At 34.8% G+C, this 26304-nt stretch overlaps 1 protein-coding gene across 3 annotated transcripts in view; it reads left to right on the top strand.

Annotated features, from left to right (window-relative positions):
- Window positions 1-26304, top strand: part of LOC129945205 (uncharacterized) — a 198597-nt gene that overhangs the window by 131847 nt on the left and 40446 nt on the right. For all 3 annotated transcript variants that reach the window (XM_056054862.1, XM_056054864.1, XM_056054863.1), the window contains exon 3: window positions 21988-25335. In XM_056054862.1, coding sequence (XP_055910837.1) covers window positions 21988-25335 — 3348 coding nt within the window. The remainder of the gene's footprint in view (window positions 1-21987; window positions 25336-26304) is intronic.

Below are 26304 nucleotides of genomic sequence, written 5' to 3'. Positions count from 1 at the left end.
AGTTTTGCCTTAATTAAACTAAAAACATATTTTTCGATTAATGAAACATACCAATTCCATTGAATTACTCTAAAATTTAAGTTTCCTTGTTTTCCATAGCTGTTGGGAAAATTCATATTTGACTCAAATTATCATTGTATTTGCAAAGATTACAAAACTTTTATTATCATGATAGGAAAAACTTTAAGGACTAAACTATCTTCCATATGTTTTATTTCATCTAATAAATACGTAGATAGATGGGTTGTTATAACTTTTCCCTATTCAAACATAAAAACATTGACATTTGAACTCTAAGTGGGTATGTTGGTTTGCCTAAGTAATATCTTAGCCTACCTTACCTCTAGTCTGTATCAACCGAAGAAGTATTATTCTGACTTTTGACATTTTTGGTCGTCGGTACATATTTTTGTAGATGTATCTAAAAGTACAAAAGTATCTTAACGATTTTCAAACATCCAAAAGTAGTTTTTTTTTCTGTATTTTATGTTTTATGTTTACTTAACCTTTTTTATTCTATAGCAAAAAAAGAAAATAAAGGAAGAAAACAAAAATAAAAGATAAGAGATTAATGTAAACCAACCCAAGATCTTGTAAGTTTTCTTGGTAAATATACTTGTAGGTACATCTACATTCTCTATAGATACTTTTTCTTGTGTGTTGTCTTTGTCTGGTTTCTACAACTTCTGCAGCATTTCGATTCCGCACGAAGATACTTTTTCCACCTACTTTTGTTCTTTCTTTTTTTTTTTTGTTATTTTGTTGTCTTGCAATTTTATTTTCTCTTAGATTATGCAGGGTTTGGTTGGATGTTCTTTTAGGTATACATATATATATTATATAAAAGATGGGAGGAGGTGATGTGGTCTCGTTTTGTTGTAGATATGTACATTCATACCTACATACATATATATAGAGTAACTTTGCCCCGGGAATTTATTCTGATTCCGTTTACATAAAAGATCTACTGCCGCCGCCGCCACTGCTGCCGTTGCCGCTGCCGCTGTCGTTGCTGTTAAACATCTGTGCACGTTTCTGGACTACAACAAGAGCCCGTTGTCTGTTTTTAGTTTGGATTCGTGCGCAGACTTCAAGTGAACTGGAAACGAGGATGAGGGATGCAAAAACAAAACGAAAAGGTTTTCCTTTTTTTTTTGTTTTTTGTTTAGAGAGAGAAAATCAATAATCGCACATGGCATACAGAATGAAATGGCAGTTTTCTAGAAAATTTATTTTCTTATCTTCAAAAACAACAAAAAAAATGGTATAAAAGACCCAAAAAAAACTTAAACGAAAAGAATTCAAATGGGAATTAGAATAGAAGAAAATTCTACCTAACGAGGGTCAATTGAAGTTGAAATAATCATGGGTACTGGTGGGTTTCTTTTTTATCTAAAAAATAAAGTTTTCACATTGAAAGTTTTTGTAATTTACGTAGGAAATATGCTCTAGACTTTTTATAAGTTTTCCTTAGTCCAACCTACATATGTATGTGTAAGTGTAGGTTCTTATCTTTTTGAACTTTCTTTGAAAAGTTCTTAAATTAAACAGGATTGGAAAAATCTAACTTAAATTTAAAGTCCTTTAAACAAAGTTGTTTTAAATTTTCCTAGCAGGTAGGTAACTTACCTTCAGAGCTGATTTTAAAGGTTTTAATTGTTTGTTAATCTTACGCATTAAGATTCGATGAAAGTATACCTGCCGTCGGCCTTTTTTATTTATTTTAATGGAGATTTAGTTGGTAGGTTACTATTTCTATTTACTATTTACTTTACATGAAAGTTTCAATGCTAGCAAACATTTCTCGAATAATTTCCCTTAGGTCGCAAAATCTTGGATTTCCAATCGGTTTTATTGAAGCTTTATGTTAAGTTAAAGTTTAGCAATACACGGATTTTGAATATTATATTTCCATTCAGGATTTCAATACCTTGGCAACCTTACATTATTACCAATCTCCTCGTTTTTGCGGACTTTTTTTTAAAGTTAGCTTTTCACTTTGAAAATATTTAACATTAGCTGCTTTTCTGCAGCTATCTGGTTTCTGTAATCGAAAGTTGATACAATTGAATATTTGTCAGAATAATAAAAACAAAATTTTAAAGAATTATTGAAATTCAGATCAGAACATGCAGAAATGGTCAATTTTAAAGGAAATATCGCATAATTTATGTTTCATTTGTTTTCATGTTTTTCATTTTCTTAATTGAAGCTGAATGAAATACGAAGAGAGCTGTAGGTGAGGGGTTTGTTCGTAAATTATGGTCAAACTATTTGTAGATCTTTGCGTGCAAATTGCGCTTTATTATATTGATACTTACTTTTGGCAAAATAGCAAACAAATATTTCGGCTTATGGCTATTTCCCTATAATTAAAGAGCTTATTCAAATCAACTTATAAAAACAAAACTGTCGGCCATGTAACGAATTTCGATCGAATGTGAATCACTTTTCAACTTAACGTGAAATGAAATTACATGTTCTTCAATTCGAACGATTTCGAAAACTTCGAAATTGCTTCGAACTGTCAAAATTGAAAGATCCTCCATTTTTATTTTGTTTCTGAAGTAAAACTGTAGCTGTTTTGAATATTATTGGCAATTTTAAGTGAAAAAAGGAAGAAGAATTGAAGAGATAAAATAAGAAGACGAATTTTGGGAGACAAATCAAATATATTGGATTTACCTGACACAATGTAAGTGTGCGAAAATTATGTAGAATTGTTCTGATTAATAAAGTAATTATAGATTAAGCAAAGACGCTTTTTTGTATAGAACATTTTATAATACCTTCATCGATTCCCTTAATTCAAAAACTTGCTGCAACCCTTCGATTCCTACAAAAAGGAAGCTATCAAAGGTCAATTAAGAAGAATTAAAAAAATTAAAATTAGGAATGCGTTCAAAAAATGGAACAAACCGAAAAACAGAACATCCATTTGCATGTTCGAAAATTCAATTCACGATAACGAATTGTGGAACACCCAAATTCACTTTCGAAAAGTGTATTCGTAATAAGTGAAATGCAGAACATGGGGATGTATTTTTATTTAATTTTTAAAAAAGATTACAACGACGACGTACAAAACTCAAAGATAGATTCTATTCTATAAGAAGTAGAATTTAAACATTCTAATCTTTATCGTGCTTTGAAAATTTTAAAAGATAGGTTTTATGTTTTATTCTGAAAAGTATTTGTACTACAGTGTTCCCCGTGGCGTGATGGTTAGCTTGTGCGTAAGGATGTCCCAGAGGTCTTGGGTTCCGTCTCTTCCTGTACCATCTAAAGTTTTTTTTACTGGAATGTTTGAGAGTTTTAAGGCCCTAATTTCTCTACAAGCTTTTGCGCCTTGTTATATATTTATTAGTCGTACTGCAGTTGATACGAAGTCGCTACAAAAATTGAAATATCGCAGTTCAACTTGTGTTTTAAAATGGCAAAAAGACTTCATAGTGTTTTGTATGTTGGACGCTACTCTACGAACACATCCATCGAGTATCAAACGTACCAACGTCTGAAAATTAAAGACTCGATTTCGATTTCGGCGCAACAGTCCTTTGAGAACTAGGGTCTAGTGACTAACAACTCTCAACCAATCCTGTGTTCGAGTAATGTTGTCAGTGATGGAGTGGACCTACATTTTTAAGCCGAATGAAACACTTTTCATGCCAAGAACTACTCTTTAAGGTTTTGTCAATTCTTGCAAAAGGCAGTACCCGTGAAACAAACTTTAGTTGGTACATTAGGGAGAGATTGAACCCAAGACCTCCGGCATGACGGTCCAACGCCAAACTAAAAGTTAAATTTGCCTGATATTTAAAATATTGTGATTGTCTTGGTAATACCTCTTGGCGGCACGATTTTGAACAATATTCATTTGATATAAAAGTTCCATCCTTGGCCTTACAAAAAACAAAACATTGATATTAGAAAACAGCAGAAGTGTTAACATTTGGATCACTGACAGAGATTTTAAATATATCAGAATCATTATATTCTGCTAACGCATTTTCCTCAATTGACTGACTTATGTTAATTATGATCTCTGCTATTTCCTTCGGATTGCATAGTTTTATATTGTTGCTGTTTACTAAATTCGAAATGTCTTCCAATTTGGTTTCAACTAAAAAATATTGAAAAGCAATTATGAACAAAATCAAAACCTGGATTAAGGTAATAGCAGTTGGTTATGAATGTAAGGCAACTTTAACGGCGGTGGTGTAGAAACGATCCTTGGTTTTCTTTGGTCTTAAGATTAAATGGTACCTACCTGAAATTCGAAAGGATTGTTTGTCCCCTGAAAAATAATATGTTTGAGTAGTTAAAGATTTTAGCTCTAAGGCTATACCTACTACTTAATCAACTATTTTTATGTAGGTTTTAGCCTTGATATCTCCAAATCAAAGGTTTGCGCAGCCAAGTTTATATCTATGAAGCTCCCAATTAATCATTTGGATTGACCCACGTCATTTTATATTTCTCTATCGAAGCACATATTGAGGTAGTCCCCAGTCTACTTCTTTAAGAACTCGATTCCAGTAAAGTTAGTGGATAGGTACCAAGGTACCTCAGGTAATTTATACTCCTGACTTAAATTGATACAAGTAAGTCCTTATTCATATACATATATACAAACACATGTACCTAAATTTAATCTGTAAAATTGTTTCTAGAAAATGTTATGTACCTACAATGAAATTCATGTATGTACATAGGTCGGAAGGTATCTAGTTGCTTAAAAACAAACAATTCTCATCTCATTCGAAACATGTACCATGTAGATACATTATGTATATGGTTTTGCCTGAATCTTAAGTGAAAAAAAAAGATATTCACAAAGAAGAAACAAACAAATAAACTTTCGAAAATAAAAGCCGCGATTGTTTTGCATTCAAGTTGTTGTTAGTACAAGCAAAGAAAATTAATGGAATTCTTAAGAAGTCCTTTTCATTCCATACGCCATACGTTCGCATAACGTAAATTGATGTATTATATGACAGAGCTGTCGGATAGTAATATGTATTTTTAAGTATTGAAATGTGAGTGGTCTTCTTTATTTCTTTCGACTCTCATGAAATGTTTAAGACCTACCTAAAATAGTTATGGCTTTACCAAAATCACGCGTTAAGTCTGTCGGGCTTTTGACAGGCTTTAGGCTTCATGATATAATGTGTCATAAGAATTTGCAAAACGTAAAGTAATTTAATACATCGAGCGTTGAGCAGAAAGTTTACTTAACATTTAAGTAATTAATTAATGACGTTTAGCCTCACAGGCGTTACGTGTTTTGCAAATTCTTGATGATTGTATGCTAAAGTGAGCAGGTGTCAAAATTTTAATTTTTAGTTTCCAGAAGTGGTGTTCATGTGTTTTTTTTGTTGTTTTTAATATTAGATTTTAAGATTTATATATAGTCTATTGAAATGGAAAAAAGGATCTCATGTCAATTAAGCCTGAAAATGACTAACTGTTAAAGTTTTTTTTCTAAGTATTTAATATAAAAAAATTGATTGAATTAATTTAATTCTGTTTCCACCTGAAATTTCGACAAATTTCGTATTTTGAAGTAGTGACCTGTTAGACGTCATGTCCCTTAAAGTGTTATAAATATGTCATGTCCCTAGTAAAGGTTAAATTTACTTACATTTTTTTAATTTATTTGTTTAATAAATTAAACAACAGAAAGTAAGGCACTGCTGCTATACGAGCATTCTTAATTTTTTTTATAATTAGCGCACACTCAAGGGGATATATTACCCTTATTATGTAGACACAGTGTGAGCACTAGGAAAGGGAGAGAGGGGTTGAAAGGAGATGTCGGTGCACATTGGTTTTGAATTCCTAAATGTTGCAATAGCTGGGAAAGACAGAGTGTGGCAAGGCATTCCACATTCGAATAGTACGGCTAAAGAACGAATCTCTGTACTTGACAGTACGACCGAAGATGGGCTCGAGGGTATATTGATGAGCATTCCTAGAAGCGCGAGTATTACGGTTGAACTGTTTAAGGGGAGGAATGCAGCTGACTATTTCTCTAGAGCATAAACCATTAAAATAACGGTAAAAAAGGGGTGAGACAAGAAACATTTCGACGATGTTCAAGTGACGTAAATGATCTTATGATGGTAATATCACCAATCAATCTAAATGCTCTACGTTCAATACTATCCAAGAGGCTTAAGTAAGTTGCAGGAGCACCAGCCCAGATATGGGAGTTATACTCAAGCTTTGGACGTATATAAGTCTTGTAAATTAAAACAAACAAAATTGCAATGACAATACAGTTGTCATCTATCAAAGCACCACAAAATAGAAAATAGATATGTATATTTATTCGGGCGTTAAGCTCAAGGTATTTACGTTATTTACGATCTAAAGCAAGCACAAAGCTTGAGGTAAGATTTCATATTGCCACATCAGAGTTCATTTTTTTCTGTAAAGTCTGTTTTAATTGGACTGTAGTTTTAACAGATTTGTATCTTATAGGTTTTCTCTTTTAAATCAAAATCGCTTTTTTACAATCCTTCTTGGCTTAAACTCAACTTTATTGTGCCGTGATAGCCACGGTAGATCTTTACAAAGAATAACGAAATTTTTAACGAAAAAATTGAATGACGAAAGAAAGATTTACAAACGTTAACAGAATACTAAAAAAAATAATTCATAATAAGGATAGGTAAATTAAAGTTAATAACGCTATGACAAATTTAGATTTAGACTGGTAAACAGTTTATATTCAATATGTTAAAGTCGGTACGACCGATTGCGTGATTCTCGTTTAGCTATTCGGATAAGGATGTTTTGTACTGTTTTTGTGAGGCTCATTATTCATCTTTTCAAACCAATTCTCCAATTTAAAATAGCTTGCACCTTAAACTAGTCTAGTAACAGCTCCCTCTTCTCTTTTTCGTCCAGCATTGAGGACTTAAAGTGTGACCTTCGTCTTGCGCGTGTGAACTGTAAAGTTTGGAACCCTTTTACATAGCCAAATAAGTACCAATGGTTTCGAACATTTATGTCCGATTTTGTTCAAAGGAGTTGTTCGTAAAGTTACTTCGAAGTTCCTGCTAAAGTCTGAATTAAAGTATAAGAAAAAGGAAATAATTTTGTTGCTTGTAGTAAATTTTGAAGTTTTGTAACTAAATTGAAATAAGTGGACTGCATTTTTGTACATATTTATAAAAATGTTAATTAGTAGCCTTGCTCTTATAAGAGGTTTTCCTTCTTGTTGAGAGTGTATGTAGGTACTTTTGCATACGACAACCCAGGCAGTTATTGTACAATAGTAGCTGATGCTTGTTTTTCTTTTTGCTTATTTATTTTCCTCCGATTTCTATCTTGTTTTTGGTTTTTCGTCGGCGGCGGTCGGTCGTCCAACTGATGTTTCTTCTTTTTTTTTTTGCGATGTCTTTCGCATTCATTGTCCTTGTGCGTGATTATTATATACTCCACAATGTATATATTATTTACTATAAGAGTAAACATACCATCTACCTACGTATGTTTCTGCTCCCTGTCCTGACTCCTCGGGTCGGGTATTGTTCGTCCTTCTTTTTCATTTCAGTTTGGCCTTCTCGACATGACTTGCCCTTTATTAGAGCCATATAACGGTATAATAAAAATAAAATAAATGGCTTTGTCTGCCAAATGTATACGTTACGTTTAAAATATACGTAGTCACGAAGGGCAATGGGGATTGGGGAGTTTCCTTGTTGTTATTCTTCTTTCTTTTTTTTATTCTTCTCTCCTCTCCCTCACTCTATTATATTGTGTTGCCAATGAATAAGAAAAATGAGGAGGACGTTGAGTGGAATTCCATGCTCTTTAGGCCCCCGTTTATATCAAATGTACATATCTACCGTTTTATCATAAGAAATTGGGTTTTATTTGATATATACTATACTTATATATGTATACATATTGTTTTTTGATCATTCGTTTGCTTTTTTGATACATATTATTATTGGTGCTTCTTGAGCTTCGACTTCGATTACACAATTCTTGTTCTGCTAAAAGAACGCCATCACATGTTCAGTTCATGATGACGATGACTATGACGACTGTTGACGAAAATGACGGCCGACACGACGACAAAGGCGACGATGAAAAGAGTGATTCAAGTCCATAAAAAATGAGGTTACACTAACAAAAGAAAGAAAAACACCAAGCTGTCGAAATGAAATGAGAAAAGGGAGGAAAAACAGGAAGAAACTCCAAGGACTTGAATACAATTAAACTTTTTATTATATCTATAAGTATATACATACATGTGTATAGTGTACTTACAATACTTACATATATCTTAATATGTATCCATTTCCATTGAAACTTTGCTAGGAATTTTCCTTTTTATCGATGTTTTTGTTAAGAACGAAAAAAAAGTTGGAAGGGAACGACAAATACGGTATGGGAAATAAAAATTAAAAAAAAAATATATATAAAATGGATGACAAGAAGGGAAAGAAACATGATTTTGTGTTATATGATTTTTATTGGAATTTTATGCGTATCTTTAATAAAAAGATTGTTGACATTTTTGTTTTCAAATATTCGAGAGCAATTTTTAAATCGATTCTTGTTTTTGACAACAAAATTCGACGTGAAGTTTAATGTTGGCACTTACATATGTATGTACATAGCTACCTATAGGTGTCTGCATGTATTGCGACTTAGTAAATTGCGTCAAAATCCAATTTCATGGGAATTATTGATAGTTTTTGATAAGTTCTGATTGTGTTTTTTTTTTAACTAAACTTCAGTTTATGTTGTTTATAGACAATTCAAATCCATTTTAAAACAAAAGACGGAACCTATATTTAAGCTGTTTTTTAAATGTATAAAAAGTCAAAAATAAACAAACTTATTAAAAAATTAAGTTGCGAGACATTTTATTTGAACATTTTAAAACAAAAATAAAAATGTCAAAATACTAAAGACATATCAATATTTTGATATTTTGCTGGATGTTGGAATGCTACCAACCAACAGATAACCTAAGCTCTACTTAACCCAAATCGAACAGTTTGAAATACATGAGGACGAATTGTATGAAAGGTTTCTATTCGAGAAAAAAAAACTGTCAAGTTTATGATTGACCATTTAAATATTCAAGATTGAAATTCAATGAAAGGTTTGCCTATATTTGTATGCTTCAAAGAAATAACAGCTCCAGCGAATAATTTAAAGGATTTCAAAAAAGTTGGCTCTCCAGCTAACTCAATTTAGTTTGTTCCCCTCTACAAGCCATTTTGTATATGTTTAAGTAAAATTGTACTAAATTAGTAGTAGAATACATATACCTTAAACCTTTTTCTAACTCAACAGGTCTGTCGAATTCTTTATGGATAGCAGCTTTGTCTAACCTAGATGTTAAATTTAGACTCCAGTTGAAAGAGACTCGTGTTTAAAATATGACTATGAATATGCCCCATTGTCTTTAACACGTAGACGCAAATATCAGTATTTAAAAAAAAACTCGAAACGTAGGTAATTGCTTAGTCTAAAGCATCTCATAGCTAATTTCCATGTGATCGAGTTTAGAACATATGTTAGCAGCCGGTTAAATATTTGTAAAATTTAAAAAAAGGATCCTATAAATACCTAGTTTTTAAAAAGACTTCACAACTTTGAATTTAATTTTTGAACGCACCCTTTTACTAATCATTAAACTATCAAAGACAATTTATTTAATATAGCCAACATTTTAATCATGGAAAAATACACGAGTGATTAATGTCTGATAATTATTCAAATCTCATACCGAAATCTGAAAATCGGTGAGTGCAACTTTATAGCCAAACCACAATCTGGCGTTCGTTTGGTCGAGCTTTGACTTTTTGAATAAAAAAAATATGCACTTATATGAGGCAATCTGAAATGTTAGCTTAATCATTGCGACCGCTTTACATCGTAATATCGTAAATATAAGATCAATTCTGTCGACCGTTTTGAAACTTAATTTTTAGTCATTTTGTTTTTATAGTTGAAAACTGAATCAAAATAAGAAATATGTAACTAACTTACTTTCTTTTTAAAATTTATGTTAAAAAAGTGTATTTCTGTTTTTATGCATTCATTATATTGTTTCAAAAATCTTGAATCCGGATATACATATGTATCCCATTTACTGAAGTAATTGAAAGAAGGTCATTAAGATCATCCAAATCGGTCATACCCATCTCTTTATAAATTAATTATGTTAAATGTCTAAAAATTAAAAACTCAATATTGTATACCTTACCTTGTAAACAACACTCAACACTCGAGGTTTAAATTTCGTTTCACAAATGCAAGGTTCGCGCCTTTTGCGAACGCTCAAACTCTCATAAACGCCAGGCCCGACCGAACGTGAGGTTGTGATTTGGCCATTAAGAGCCATTAAATCCAATTTTTGGTCGTTATTTCCGTCCTAATAAACAGGCAATATCAAGTTTACTGCAAAAATTGTAGTTTACATAAAATATTTGTTGTGTTATTTTGGCGTGCTAAAAGGATGGTGCCGAAAGTGTCGAAAATAATACTGTCGGTCCGTAACAAATCAGTCTGATCCAAATCAGTCATTTCCACAAAGTTCTCAGACCGAAAAGATAAAGCTGATTTATGAATATAAGTCGATGGACCTTTTGAAGCGAAATACGTTCCCCGATTGGACAAGTTTTCATGTCCTTGTTGGACAAACCTTATACCTACTCTTTCCAGAAAAAAACGGACTAACTGGTTTAAATTTGATTCAAACCGAATATGTCAAGACTAAAATTCGATTAGTCTATTAAAAATTATTGAAGAGTGTTTATAAGTTCCAAAATTGGAATTCTTTTCAAGCAAATAACTGTGTGTCTTGTGTCAAAAGACTTCTTTCATATCAGAGAAAGACCAAACGAAGAAATTACTATTTTCTTAATAACCAGAAGAAATTAATTTAATTTAGAATATTACATCAAGAAACTCGCATCTTATAGTCAATTTAAGTGAAATAATTTTGTAACAGTTCCATAGTTTGTTGTCTAGTAGTTTGAAAAAATTTAGATACATATTTAGTCTAGAAAATCTAGATTTTTTTCAATAGTATTCCCTGAGAACTTTTATAAAAATAATATCCCTTCCTGTTTTACTTCAAATTGTTCCATAAAATGTTTTTTGGTAATTTTATAGGTAAGGATGTAAGAAATTTGACATAATTCCCACCTTAATTGAACTAAAAAATAGGAACCCTAATGAGCATTTGACCCTTCCATAGGTACGCACATTACGCACATGCAAAGAAAATTAATTTCCTGTCTATGTGTGCCTACCTAACTTTTATTTTGAGTTTGACATTGAAATTCAAATAACAGCTGGCCTTGTGTTGTATTGTGTTCAGTTGTTCACTTGACTTTGCTTAATTTTATTTTACCAAGGTAATTGTTTTGTAATGTAAGTGAACGTGTTTTACCCACCGTGTTTGTTAAAACCTCAGGGTTTTGATTATTTATAAAAATATTAAAGTCTTTAAAACAAGAAAACTGCATCACAAGAGTAATATATTTTTACAATTCCAAAATAGTTTGATCATATACTTAACTTAAGAAGTAGACATTAGTGCAACTAACCATTTTTGTATACCAACCCAGAAATATAGGAACATGCTAAGTATTTAAATTATTGGTACAAGATTTTCAAAATCTTTAAAATAAACAGTGTTTTGACACTTAATTTTTTTGTATGTATACTTTTCAACCAATCGTTGGACTCTGTCTGTAAGATTCCCTGCGCTTTTAGGTAAAAGTTGCTTTTTATTATTTTCTCCGTAACAGGTTAATGTGGCAGGAATACAACATTTTCTATGTGTGTTGTCATCTGTAAAAGTAAAGTATAAATTCTAAGGGTTTAAGTGTTTTTTTTTTTAAATAATTTTGTTGGAAAAGTTTTCAAGGTAATTTTATATTCTCTTTGGACTCATAATAAAGCTTGTAGATAGTAAGAAAAGGTCTTACATAGTATATTTTAAAATATATGACTTTTGTTAAGCAAACAACAAATAATATTTTGTTCATATTTTGTACCTCCTTTTCTATTCCTATTTCAAAATATTACCGAGAAAGTCTAGTACCTCCTACGTTAGAGTATTCAATTTCTATTGATTTCTTCGATGTTTACTTCATTTTTCCTTTATACATTAGATATTATCCTCCTTTTTTTATAAAACTATTGAAAATGTATTAAAATAATAAACAATCCTCTCAATAATGAAATCGTTAAACTTTGCCTAATTTTTTTTTTTTTGAAGAACCTAAAAACAAACTCCATTAAGAAGTTTAGCTGCGTGGAGGGCAGGCACCAGGTGGACCAACATCACCACGTGTCAAGCCACAAAAAACATCTGGCCGACACTGGATTTAGAACGTTCAAGGTGCTTGCTCTCTCTAAGCAGATCGCATATAAGCTCGATAATGGGTGTCATAACCGGACACTGTCTAATAGGAAAGCACGCCACGAGACTAGGCGTATTCTCAAATGACTTTTGCAGAAGCTGTATGGACGATGAAGGGGAAGAAACGGTTCTTCATCTTCTCTGCACATGCCCTGCTCTAGCTCGAAAACGCAAGAATTACCTAGGAGAATTCTTCTTTAACGATCTAAACGATCTAAATCATATCAGTATAATCAGCCTCTCACGTTTCGTAAGGGACTCTAACTGGTTCCATTGAGCTTAGAATTAAGCCTCAAGATTCATGTGGTATCACAATGGGCCATTAAACTGGCCTAATTGTATCCGTTTCCATCTTGGACAGCCACTATAACCTAACCTAACCTAAGAGGTTTAGTCAATAAATCTGCTATTTGCTCAGTTTCCCAATGTGCTAAATAAACAAAAAACTTTCAAATTTCAATATTCTTTAAGATTCTTTCCTAGTTTAGCACCAATAACCACTTTTTGTATTATAAGGTTTTCCTGTAAGCGTTTTAGGCACAAGGCTTCTTTAGCATCTTCAAATGACTAATCCATGACCATCAAATAATAATATTACTCTAGACGTTTATCGTGGTGTTTGAAGATCACCTGCAGTTCGCATTCCATTTGGTAACGAATATAAAATTTAGAAATGCCACGTGGCTAACAAAAATATGTTTAACCCTATTTCAATCACTATGGGTAGGACCCTCCATCTTCTTCTCATAGGTATGTATCTACATCAACACCTTCTCGGTATAGAAATGTTTCTTTAAGTTTGTCAAGATTTGAGTTTTTTCTTCCTTTTTCACCAAACCATTAAAGAATCGGGAATATATTTTATTTGAGCTGAAAATAGTAAATTTAATATTGTTTAATCTTATAGAAAATCATCGTTCAGCAAAAAAGGGATGTAGACTAGAATTACAATTTTGTTTTATTACATTTATAAAATCTCAAAACTTCGAATTCAATTTTCAAATTCTGTCAAATTATTTCATACGTAGGTACCTAAGATATTTTCAAGATACCAATCTTATTAAAACAATTAATTACAAATAGATAGTACTTATTGTTGACCTTCCGAAGGCAAAGCTTATTTGCCTTAGTGAATTACATTTGCTGTTGTGCATGGTCCCATCACCTTTTATAAAAAAACAGTAATGAAACTGAAAATCAATTATTATAATTATATTAAAGATCGAGAATTTACATTAAAAGAAACTGAGAAAAGTATTCTTTTGAGGTTTTATAACAAAATTGGTGGGGTGATGGGTAACCCCACTTGGCATCGGAAGGTTAACGAACCTAAATTTTAGTTTTTCCTCAATTATAACTATATCATAAGAAGTTCTATTTTTTAACTTAAGTATATCAGCATACCTGGGACTCTTAAATAGTCTTTCATGGATAAAATGTTTTTATTCAAAATGATGATCTATCAATCAATATACACACTACTAAAAGTTTAGTATTTCGTCCAAAGACCATTCGCTTTAATGAAGCTACTCGTTTGGCATACTTTCTACTAATTTTTCTCAGTCTCAATCCGCGACCCAAGCTCGTCAAAAGTTTTTTGGTGCAAGATCAAATTGTCCCATTCCTTTTTTTCTAAAAGAGCCCATTCATTTTCTATAAGGTTTAAGTCTGGACTTTGCGCTGGCCGCCACTGCATCGTTTAGAAAGATTGCCTACCGAGCTAATTTTTAACGATCTCAGCGTTAGGCTTAGGATCTCCATTCTATTAAAGCGACGGATGCCTTGCTAATGCTCCACATCTTTTTCTAGTAAGCACTGTAGGTCGCGATTTCTTTACATCAGGCACGCTTACATACCCTCTTCTTTCAACTTGAAGCACTTTCGATGTCTCTTTAGCTATTTTTCAAGAAAATTGATGTTATGCAAAGTGTATGCAAAAATAAGCTTCCGAGTCAAACTATTAAATCAATGATAAAATTTGTTTTGATGAATTTTAAAATACATAGATTCGTTGACGGAAACTTCACTGAAGAGAGTTGATATGTTTTCTACGACCGCGTGATTATTGTTAATTTAAGCTCGAACTGTTCTCAAAGGTAGCTCATCTTCCCAATCATTATGAGAGGCCATCAACACATTCCAACATTTCATGCCTTGGATAGAAGCCAAATTGCATTTCGAAGGTTAAATGCCTTGATTTTTAATTCACGATCTAATCCCTCACATCCAACTAAGAACGCCAATTGACTTTTTTTTTTGGAATGCCATTTTGTTAAATTTATAACGTTCTGGTCCATTGGCTGGAGAATAGCAATACAATTTGCCGGAAAACACATAGACAAGTTGCATTTTATTAAGAGTTGCGATTACTTCGTCAATAATGATAAAAATTCAGCTGTTGCGAAAATCGAGGAGTTCCGTTAATCGAGAACGTACTGTAGGTATATGAATTTAAAAAAAATTTAAATTTTTCATTTCTTGAAAAATAATTGTAATAGGTACCTACCAATCTTTATTTTTGCGAATTTTACATTTTTAGCATGATGTAGGCACCTACCTGCATATGTTATACCGCTTCTTATGAGTTTTTTTTTTAAATTTAAATAAATAGGTGAGATTCACCAAGGTGCACGTACCTACCTGAAATTCCTTATGATTTATTAAACAATAACAAAGGAAACTTCACTTCACTACAAAGATAGGTAACAGCTGAACAAACCCAATCTGAACCCTTGGGGGCACCAAAACTCATTTAAATTCATTATTTATGCGATTCTCAGCTATAAACAACAATGATTCAAGAAGTTAGAGCCATATACAGAAACAGTCAAACTACGTACCAAATCCTATACCTATAGCATAGGTCCATGTTTTTATCTCCACTTTTAAAAAAAGAACAGATTTCAGCTATTCTCAGAACAAAAAATGAGTTGTCCTTCGTGTTGGTCCTATAAAATGATGAACTGGATACTTTAGGCACATCACAAACAACACCCCCAAGGAGCTCTAATTTTAAAAATAAAACAAAAAAATCCCAACAAACTATAAAAACGACAAAGAACAAAATAAAAACTAAATTTTAAAATTGCATGCATTGTAATTAAACTCATATATATGTACCTACCTATGGTATATATGTACATATGTATGTAGTTATATACGACACCCTAATAAAAATTTGTTATGAAAGAAGAAAAATAATTGAATGAATAATAATGCCAGCCCAGCAGCAAAAATTAAAATGTAAAAAAACAGCAAAAAGTAATTTAATCCATGCAGAAAAACAACTCACAAGTCTGCCTCAGAGCAGTAGCAGCACCAGCAGAGCCTCAGCTGGTGTACCAGTACCTATGTATCGTATCTATCTGTATGAATGGATGTTGTTGGAGTTTATAATTTTCCTTATATCAAAACTTTTTTATTTTTTAACTATCACTGGATGTACTGTATGTATGTAGAATATTCAGAAATGTGGCAACGTTGCAAGAAAATGAAGTCTAACAAAAATAAAAAAAAAAGTTAGAAACAAAAATCTGACTTCACCCGGGGGAATTTTAATATTTATATACTGCCAAATTTGTATATAGTTGGGTTGGGTATATAAGAAATCATATTGTGTGTATGAGAAAATAGAAGACAAAAAAAAAGGAAAAGAACGATAATAGCAAGTGTGGTGAATTTCGTTGAGATTTCCCCTTCAAACGGGATGTAAACTAGTGTTTGTGCAGAGGTGTTGTGTTGTTGTTGCCTGTAGTCGCCGCTGCTGTCGTCGCTGTCATCACCATCGCCTTCTTCTTCGGCGTAGAGGCGGCCATCATTAATTTCTCACACAATCACAAAATTGTTGATTTCTAATCATCAATGGAAAAGAAAGAGATGTTGGGAGATTACACGAACATTGTGTTGGCTCTTTTCAATTATATTCGGCCATCTTGAAAATTATTAAAGCTGTCTCGTTCTAGTTTGTGAAGGAAAATAAAGCAAAACGCACTTTAAAATTATGACAAACTGAGAACTGTCTCGTTCTTGTAAATCAGCGAAACGGTTCACTAATGTTAAAAAAAAGAACAGACAAACTACAACTACACACCACACTGCTCTCCACTAACTACACTGACACTCTTCTTTGCGGTTCATCGTTCATGTCATGAAATAAAAAACTGCTGCAGTTTCGTTCGTTCGTTTCGTTGTTGGCAATTTCTCTCATCTCACTCATGTTTATTGTTATTATTTGCATTTTGTTTTTGTTTACCAGCGATTTCGGTTGAGTGAAGTTCAGAAGTTCAGGACAGGACAGGACAGGAGGAAGGAATCAGCTCCAAAAGAAGAATTTTCACAATTTAGATTCAGAATTGAGAATAAGCAGACATACAGTAAAGACACCGTCAACCGTCACTATTATAACGTGTCAAAGAAGTACATAGGCAAATCTATCTACATACATACCTACTTACATACAAGACAAAACAAAAATACCTACAACTTCCTTCCTGTGGAATTGATGGATTTGATTTTGGATTTGGATTATTATTAGGTGAAGATTTCAGCTGTTTCCTTTTTCGTTTATCTGTTTATTGTTTGTATTTGCATTTTTAGATAAAAATTGATAGTGTTGTGAAATTTATACTAGTAAGTTCCGAGTAGAATTGGAGTAGCTTTGTGTTCCCGCCAAATTAAAAAATAATTACATAGAAAGTGACAAATTGATTTTATCATTAATTTTCTTATCTTTTACCGGTGATCGAGGTAATGGTTTAGTTTTCGCTACAGTTTTTTTACCTTCCTTTTTAAAGGCGTATTTATTTATATGTATTAAGAATGTTTTTTTATCAGCACATTTAAGTTTCTATTTTTAGAAGTACGTACAGTGTATCAAAGTTTTTCACTAATAACTAATTTTGTTTTCAAACACTAGTAACTCAAAATATTTTAGTTATAATAAATTCTTGAGAAAGGTAAACTCGCACAACATTAAAATTAACCAAAACAATTATTTAATAATTATTTGAGTAGAGCCTTATTGTCTTTCACTGTCAAAGATCTAACCAATTGTTTGCAATAAGGAGATATTTTTGTCCATTCTTCCAGCAGCACCTTTTTAACCCGCCGTTGGTGACGCAAATTTGACTTTGATCAATGGTACGCCGCGCCGGTCTCATGGACCGGGTTTTTCAACTGACGATTTTTCGAAATATGTTACCAATATTTCACGTTTTTTAAAATATATGTTCCTTGACAATAAAACAACGATATTAAATCAACAGAAGGACTGTTATGACAATACACAAATTCAAATTTAACAAACGCCAATAACGGAGGAGAAATTTATTCGCATTTTTTCGCGAACCCGGTCTCACAGACCAGTAGGTCACCATTGGCGGGTTAAGATGAATTTTATTGGAAACGTGGTGCGATCATACCCAGTCTTCCAAATAACTCCAAACATTTTCAATTACGTTGACGTTAGGTGATTGCGTTGGGGTCCCAATCACTTTAGGGACAGTTTTACAACAGCCAAGTATGCACTTTGTTTGTAGGCTTTGTGCTTTTGATCATTATCTTAATAGAATTGCAAGTTTGCCCGCACTTTCATGTAAGTTTATATTTAATATGTTCAGGTATATGTAACGATCCATTATCACATAGATGAAATGTATATTTTCAACTCCTGAAGCTACCCTTTTTACCACGTTTATCAACTGCTAGCATACCAATAGCTACATTTAGCTACATTTGATGGAAGACCCTATGAAGAAGGCAAACACCAGGTGAAATAACATCACCACGCGTCAGGTACTCAGGTGGCAAAAAATATCTGGCCTATGCTAGATTTAAAGCGATCAAGGTGCTTGCTATCTCTTAGCAGATCGCATATAAGCTCGATAATAGGTGTCATAACCGGTCACTGTCTAATAAGAAAAGCAAGCCACGTGACTAAGCGTAGTCTCAAATGACTTGCAGAAGCTGAATGGATGAGGAAGAGGAAGAAACAGTTCTTCACCTTCTCTGTACATGCCATGCTCTTGCTCAAAAACGCAAGAATTGCCTAGGAGAATTCTTCTATAACGATCTAAATCGTATTAACATAATCAGCCTCTAACGTTTTGTAAGGGACTCAAACTTGTTTCATTGAGCTTAAAAGAAAGCATTAAGATCCATGTTGTATCACAATGAGCCATTAAAATGGCCTAAGTGCATCCTACTTTATCCAAACAGCCACTTTAACCTAAATCCTGAAGCTGCCGAACAACCCCAAACCATTACCTATCCGCCACCATGCTTAAATAGTTTTCTTTAAGCGCTTCCTTGGATTTACGCTTAGCAATTTGCTTTCATGAGTGAAAAAAATGTCTTCCAATGGTTAAAATCTTTAAAAGGGTTCAATTTTAGCGAATGCAACACTTTTTACTCAAAATGGGCTTCTTCCTGTCTACACGTTCAATATGCTTGTTTTCTTCAGATAATTCAAATGTTCTTTGGACAAGCTTTTGAGATATTTTTTAGTCTCTTCAACCAGCTTGGCAACACTTATTTTGGGAATTTCCTTAACTTTTCGTATAATCCACCATTCATCAAAATCATCAAACTTTTTGTATTACAATTTTTTTTTTTTAATTTTCTATTGTCTGTCTTTCCATTCTAAAATACATTATGACCAGATTCCGCACATCTATAGATGTTTGGCAGTTTTGTCTGGCTATTTCGTGCAGACTCAAATATTTTATGTTTAAAAAACTTGCAGTAATTGCAGTTTAAAAAATTTAACTTGCTTGTGATAATTTAATAGTAGATTTGTCTAACTCTTTCTTCAGAAATACATGAGTGACTGTTTAAACTATAAAATTACTAAATCTGGTTTTTGAAATATAAAGATTCCATAAAACTTATTTCTTCTACCTCATAAAAACAAATGTTTTGTACGAGTTTTATTTTGATACACTGTATTTAATAACCTACCTAATAATGCAGTGAAAAGGGATTAGATAAATGATATACCTATTTAAACTCTTTTCGAGATTTTGTTTCCAAAAGGTTGAAACCGGTATACTATAAAGGTCTTCTGTTATAACTATGTTGCTAGTTCTAAAGAGCTTTTAATTTTGAGAAAAATGAGATCTCTTAAATGTGACTTCTTCAAAAAGTTTAAAATTCAATAATCTGGGATACCTGAGATAAATAGTTTATAGTTAGATATCTAGGCACCTAACCGGAAATTAAAAATCTAGTCCTTATCAAAACCAGTTTTAAAAATAAGTCAATAATAGGTACTTACGTATATAATCATTGCGTCTTACAAAAAAGCCTTTTATATTAAATTTACTTGCCCTTGAGCCCTCATTATGAATAGATTGGGTGTTTTCTTCCCGCTTGTGTGGGCATAATAAACTTCTTAAACCTAGAACTTCTAAAGGTTTCATGAAGAAAACCAAATCACTTTGAGCAAAAAGTAGTTGACTTCTTGGGGAAAAAGGGTTAAGAATAGTGATCTAGACGAAAATTAGTTTGATACGTACCAAAACAGACATGACTGTATAAATCCCTTAAAGGAACTCAATGGGTCACTTTGAAAAGCATATATTTTTCATAATAAGAGTTAAACTTGGGAATTTTTATTCATCAAGAAACTTATGTTTAAAATCAATTTATTTTTCAACCTTAGATAGTCTGAAAGCAAAATCAATTGGGAATGCTTTCGTTTGGTCAACAAATTGAATGACATTGCACTTGAAGTTAACAATGGGTCGTATAGAAGATCTTTAGGGGAATTAAATTTTTAGTACACTAACAAAAACCCACTCCAAAAATGTCCCTTGTAATTTGTTTATAGATACCATTTCACTCCGAAAACCTTTTAACATCGTTTTTAGCAACAGTGTTCAAGGCAGGAAAAATATCGAGGCTACATTTTGTCTGCGATAACTCAAAATATTGAAAATTCTTGTACCGGCCTTTAAGTATGTTGCTTGCACACGGACTTTTAGTTTTATTAACACATTAAATCTCCTTTACTATCAATATTATTTAAATCTAGTAGAGTGAATATAACAATTTCGAAGGACACTGGACTATAATACCAGAGCTGTACGTAATACCAAGGGAATCATAGACATTTTTTCTCACAACTACCGTCCAAATCCGACACATAATGCTATAGGCCAGCTCTTTTTATTTCCATTATAAACGGTGATTTTTTAAGAGCTTGAGAACTTTAAAAAAAAAACGCATAAAATTTGCAAAATCTCATCGATTCTTTATTTGAAACGTTAGATTGGTCCATGACATTTACTTTTTGAAGATAATTTCATTTAAATGTTGACCGCGGCTGCGTCTTAGGTGGTCCATTCGGAAAGTCCAATTTTGGGTAACTTTTTCGAGCATTTCGGCCGGAATAGCCCGAATTTTTTCGGAAATGTTGTCTTCCAAAGCTGGAATAGTTACTGGCTAATTTGTGTAGACTTTAGACTTGACGTAGCCCCACAAAAAATAGTCTAAAGGCGTCAAATCGCATGATCTTGGTGGCCAACTTACCGGTCCATTCCTTGAGATGAATTGTTCTCCGAAGTTTTCCCTCAAAATGGCCATAGAATCGCGAGCTATGTGGCATGTAGCGCCATCTTGTTGAAACCACATGTCAACCAAGTTCAGTTCTTCCATTTTTGGCAACAAAAAGTTTGTTAGCATTGAACCATGTGGTCGAATAACACAAACCCAATTGCTGCGAACGGCGACGAATCGACATTTCACGGTCTTCAGCAACACTCTCAGAAACAGACGCAATATTCTCTTCTGTACGCACTGTACGCATTCGTGTGGTTGGTTTAATGTCCAATAAAGTAAACTGAGTGCGAAACTTGGTCACAATCGCATTAATTGTTTGCTCACTTGGTCGATTATGTAGACCATAAATCGGACGTAAAGCGCGAAACACATTTCGAACCGAACACTGATTTTGGTAATAAAATTCAATGATTTGCAAGCGTTGCTCGTTAGTAAGTCTATTCATGATGAAATGTCAAAGCATACTGAGCATCTTTCTCTTTGACACCATGTCTGAAATCCCGCGTGATCTGTCAAATACTAATGCATGAAAATCCTAACCTCAAAAAATCACCCTTTAATTACATCAGACATTTAAAAAGTTTTAAGAAGTTATGTTTAGGTTCCAAACGACTTAACCAATTAACAACTAGCAATCGTATGATCTGAACCTTGTTCATATTCAAGGTACCTCTTATACAGTACAGTATTATCTTAATGATACACTTGAAACACAAGCTATTAAATAATCCCCATTAATAGCACCGCTTTAATTACAAGATTCTTAGAGTAAACCATATTTTGTATTTTTCATGCAGATCATTTAATTCGTCACATGAAATATTTACAAGTTTTCCAAAAAAAGGTCTTATACGTATTTTCTTAACATGAACAAATTTATAAGATTTTTAAAATAAAATTAAATACAATCAAATTGCCTTTTTAATATTAATAATTTGTGTTTAAAATATCATTAAATAATTTAATTTACAAACAAATCTAATAATTATCTTGTTTTTTGTGATGTTTTGATTTTACAGGCCGGTCGACACACCGCAATCATATGGGAAGGGTGGCATTGGACCGCCGCCCCCGCAACAACAACCCCAATCACGATCGGCAACTAGTCCGCTCTCACCTCCGCGCCCAGGACCCGGCGCAACAGCCAACACCTATCCTAAATTCGCGGACGTTAATGCAGTGCGCGAGGCACCTCACCGTTACATACAGCAAAGCTCGTACAGTATTGGTCCGGTTGCACAATACCGCGAGAGCCCATACACTCGAATACCTCAAATGCCACCAGCCGCAGTCCAAGACTATCATCGTGCAGCAGCGGCGGCAGCAGCAGTCGCGTCATCACCGGTTGTCGTGTCGAGCAGCAACAGCCTACCAACCCTTGTATCTGGAGTACCCACCGCCAGTACGATGGACGGAACAGTGCAATACTCGCACGCATCATCCGGTCAGTTACTTGCGAGTGTTGGTGTAGCTGGAGGAGGAGGAGGAGGAGGTGGTGGTGGTGGGCCAGTTGGATCTGGAGGTATGCTAGCCGTTGGACGTCAACGCATACCCGGTGTTTTGTTGTCGCATTCACAATCGCCATCTGTACAATATGCGTCAAGTGATTACATTGTGCATGCGCGGCAACAACAGCAGCAGAACCAGCAAGCACCGCCCGATCCAGGGGGACAACCTTATAAGAAGATGCGACTCAGCGACTCCAATCACCTGCCACCCGTTGTTTCAAGTATGAACGCTGCCGGACAACAAAGCATGCCTACGCAACCACATCCGCATTCGCAACACCTTCAGCAACATCAACAACATCCCCCTTCGCAACCCCCAACGCAGCAGCAACAACCACTCTCCCAGCAGTCGCAACACCTTTCGCAACAACAGTCGCAGCTTCAGCTGCAACAGCAACAACAACAACAACCACCCACTTCATCCCTCATAGTCAACCGCAGCTCACATTTAGTACAGTCGCATTCGCAACAATCCCCGGCTCCCCTTCCTCCAAACAGCATGAACAGCAACCTTCTCAACAGCGGCCACCAATCGGCGATAATAAATATTCCAGCGACACAACAACTCAAAATTGAGACGCGAGAACAGCAGCGGCCCCCGCAGACGACTGAAGCCTACCATCCCCAAGTAGAGGCGATCTCCCCCACACTGCCAAATGAAATTGTCGAAGAGCGTCGTACCGCCAAGGAAGACTTGCTTATGCAAATCCAGAAGGTCGATCAGGAGATCGTCAATGCGGAAAACACTCTGGCGAGCCTCACCAAGAAGGCAGAGTTGTTGCAGGAAGCTTCTAGCAAACCCAAAAAAGCTGAAGAAGAGAAACTGCTACAACCTAAGCGACGCCATCAAAGTTTGGCTCAAAAGATCTACGATGAAAATCGCAAGATCGCTGCCGCCCAACATTCCATTCTGAGTTCGCTAGGCCCACCCGTTGAGCTGCCACTCTATAATCAACCGTGTGATGTGGAGGCCTGTGCGGAAATCATAAAACGCCACCAAGCGACCATAAAGTCGCATTTGTTGGAGCATTTAAAAAAGGTGAAACGCGAACGATACATCTATAACACCGGATTGGTGGAGAAATACGCCCAAGCGTCTCAAGAATGGCTCAAGCGGGTCGAAAAGTCTGAGTCGAGCGCTAAGCGAAAAGCTCGCGAAGCTAAGAACCGTGAATTCTTTGAGAAAGTGTTTACGGAGCTACGTAAGCAACGCGAAGACAAAGAGCGCTTCAACCGAGTCGGCTCACGGATAAAATCCGAAGCTGACCTGGAAGAGATTATGGATGGACTGCAGGAGCAGGCCATGGAGGACAAGAAAATGCGATCCTATGCTGTGATACCACCACTGATGTATGACGCCAAAAAGCGGCGTGCAATCTACCACAATGAGAATGGCGCTCTGTCGGACATGGTGGCTGACTACAAAGATCGCCAGAATGTGAATGTCTGGACCGCTGGCGAAAAGGAGATTTTTAAAGAAAAATTTCTGCAACATCCGAAAAATTTCGGAGCTATTGCCGCGAGCTTAGACCGAAAATCTGCGCAGGATTGTGTTCGCTACTACTACCTCAGTAAGAAGACGGAAAACTACAAGCAGTTGCTGCGAAAGTCCCGACAGCGAACGCGAAGCTCTAGAAACCCTCAGAAATCGCAACAAGCTCAGTCCCAATGCATTATCGATTCACTGACGACTGGAGTCACGACTCGTCTGCAGCGTGAACAACAACAAAAGACTGGTGGACGTGATCGTTCTTCTGCTGCACATTTGTCGTCGCATAGTTCGTCATCGTCTTCAAACACTTCGACGGCGACCACAACGACAACGATACCGACGACAACGTCCACGTCGACTACAACAGTTTCTTCATCTGCAACCGCTAATAATAATGCCACTACAACAACTGCGAGTGGCTCGACGGCAGCGACAGTTACATCTTCAAAAACCTCTGGTTCCTCGACAACGCCTACGACAACATCAACAACTTCGTTGTCCTCATCTTCCAGCAAGTCGGCAAGTGATTCGTCTGCACCTGCATCTACAACAACAACAGCATCTGTGACAACATCAACCACTACTACGTCTGTCACAAGTACCAGCAACAGCACCTCATTGGTGACAACGTCATGTACAATTACCTTATCAACGGCAGTTGCGGAACCTACATCAACTTCCGCCACTACTGCAACCAGTGCATCCGAAACTTCAGATTCGAGTTCGAAAACTACCAGTGTAGGCCGGAAGTCGCCTTCGAATAACAATACTTCGGTTTCAAATTCGACTACTGGAAAAGAACCCAAGTCGGAAAGTGCTTGCAATAGCTTATCGAGTACCGAAACCAATGGACCGAAGACATCAACCCCTGTGGAAGGTATTGGTGAAAAATCAGATTCCACCACGAGTTCCACAGAAGCGACGAAGAGTATCGAAGACAAGACTGGTTCTGTGTCATCGAATGTTCCGACAACTACTAGTGAGAAGGATATTGCTCTGCCACCCAAATCTGTTACCCCCAATGCAACTGGAAATGGCAACTCAAAGTCTCCTTTGGATGGCAGTGGATTATTAGTACAACAAAACAACAATAGTGCATCGATAAATTCAAACACACATGCTGCTGGAGCTCCAAATGGCATCAAAAGCTCATATGCCGCTGTGTATGCTTCTTCCATTAATGCAGGAACTGAAGTTAAATCATCGGCAGTGATAGGAGTAGGAGTAGGAGCAGGTGGAACTGCAACTGCAACTGACAAGGACAACGTTGCTTCGTTGAAATTGACAGAAACTGGTCTCATTCTACCAGGACAGAAAACAAAGGCTACCGATGTTGATGGTGGCAGTGATAATAACTCCGATGTTAGGTAAGTTGTGTATAGTCGAAATTATTTTAATTTTCAATCGGTATTCTTTTATAAAACCTAAGCAGAATAACATCGTACTCTACGATGATGTGATGGCACGTCGATGGTGGTGTAGCAACGCATTGTTTTTTTGTTTGTTTTGTTGCTGCTACTAGAGGAAAGGTACAATTCGCTGAAAATTCTACTTACCAAGCTAATTAGAAGCTAACACTGATACTCTTATTTCATGGTCTAGTGCATTTGTTTCGCGAATATGCAAGAATAGGCAGGAAAATTATGGTGGCAAATATGATCTTGATTTAATTGTTTGTATTTGTTAGTTAGCAGTAGAAGCAATATTTAGGAGAAAGAGGCTTAAAGAATATTTTGATGTTTCAAAAAGAATATCAGCATAGCATTAGAGCAAATACTACATTGCGTGTAACTTGTTTTGGTTTGAGATTATTTAGAATTTTCCAAAAAAAAAATATGCTTATCCTCAAGAAAATAATAAACATATTGGGGCATATTCATTGTCATACTTTAAACTCGAGTCTATTTGAACTGGATTCTATATTTAACATCTAGGTTAGGCACAGCTGCTATTCATACAAAAGTTGGCAGCTTTGTTTAGTTATAAAAAGGTTGAAGGTATATTCTAATACAATTCTAGTACAATTTCACTAAAACCTATACAAAATAGCTTGAAGGAAACAAAATGAATTACGTTAGCTGGAAAGCCAAAATCCTTGAAATCCTTTAAATTACTCTGTTTGCTGTTAGTTGAGAAATTGTACGTAAGTTGCGCTAGTGCTGTTAAGACTTGGAAGCTCGCAGGTATTGACAAACCTTTCATTGAATTTCAATCTTCAATATTTAGGAGGTTAACATACAAATCTTCCTTATCTATTTCAATGGGCTCGATTCAGGTTAAGTAGAGCTTTCGTTTTCCGCTTGTTTGGTAGTATTCCAACATCCAGTAAAATTTCA

Source organism: Eupeodes corollae, chromosome 2, assembly GCF_945859685.1.
Source record: "Eupeodes corollae chromosome 2, idEupCoro1.1, whole genome shotgun sequence".
In the NCBI taxonomy this organism is placed as follows: domain Eukaryota; kingdom Metazoa; phylum Arthropoda; class Insecta; order Diptera; family Syrphidae; genus Eupeodes; species Eupeodes corollae.
Note: the sequence above shows the minus strand (reverse complement) of the source record. Positions and strands in the feature narration are given on the sequence as shown.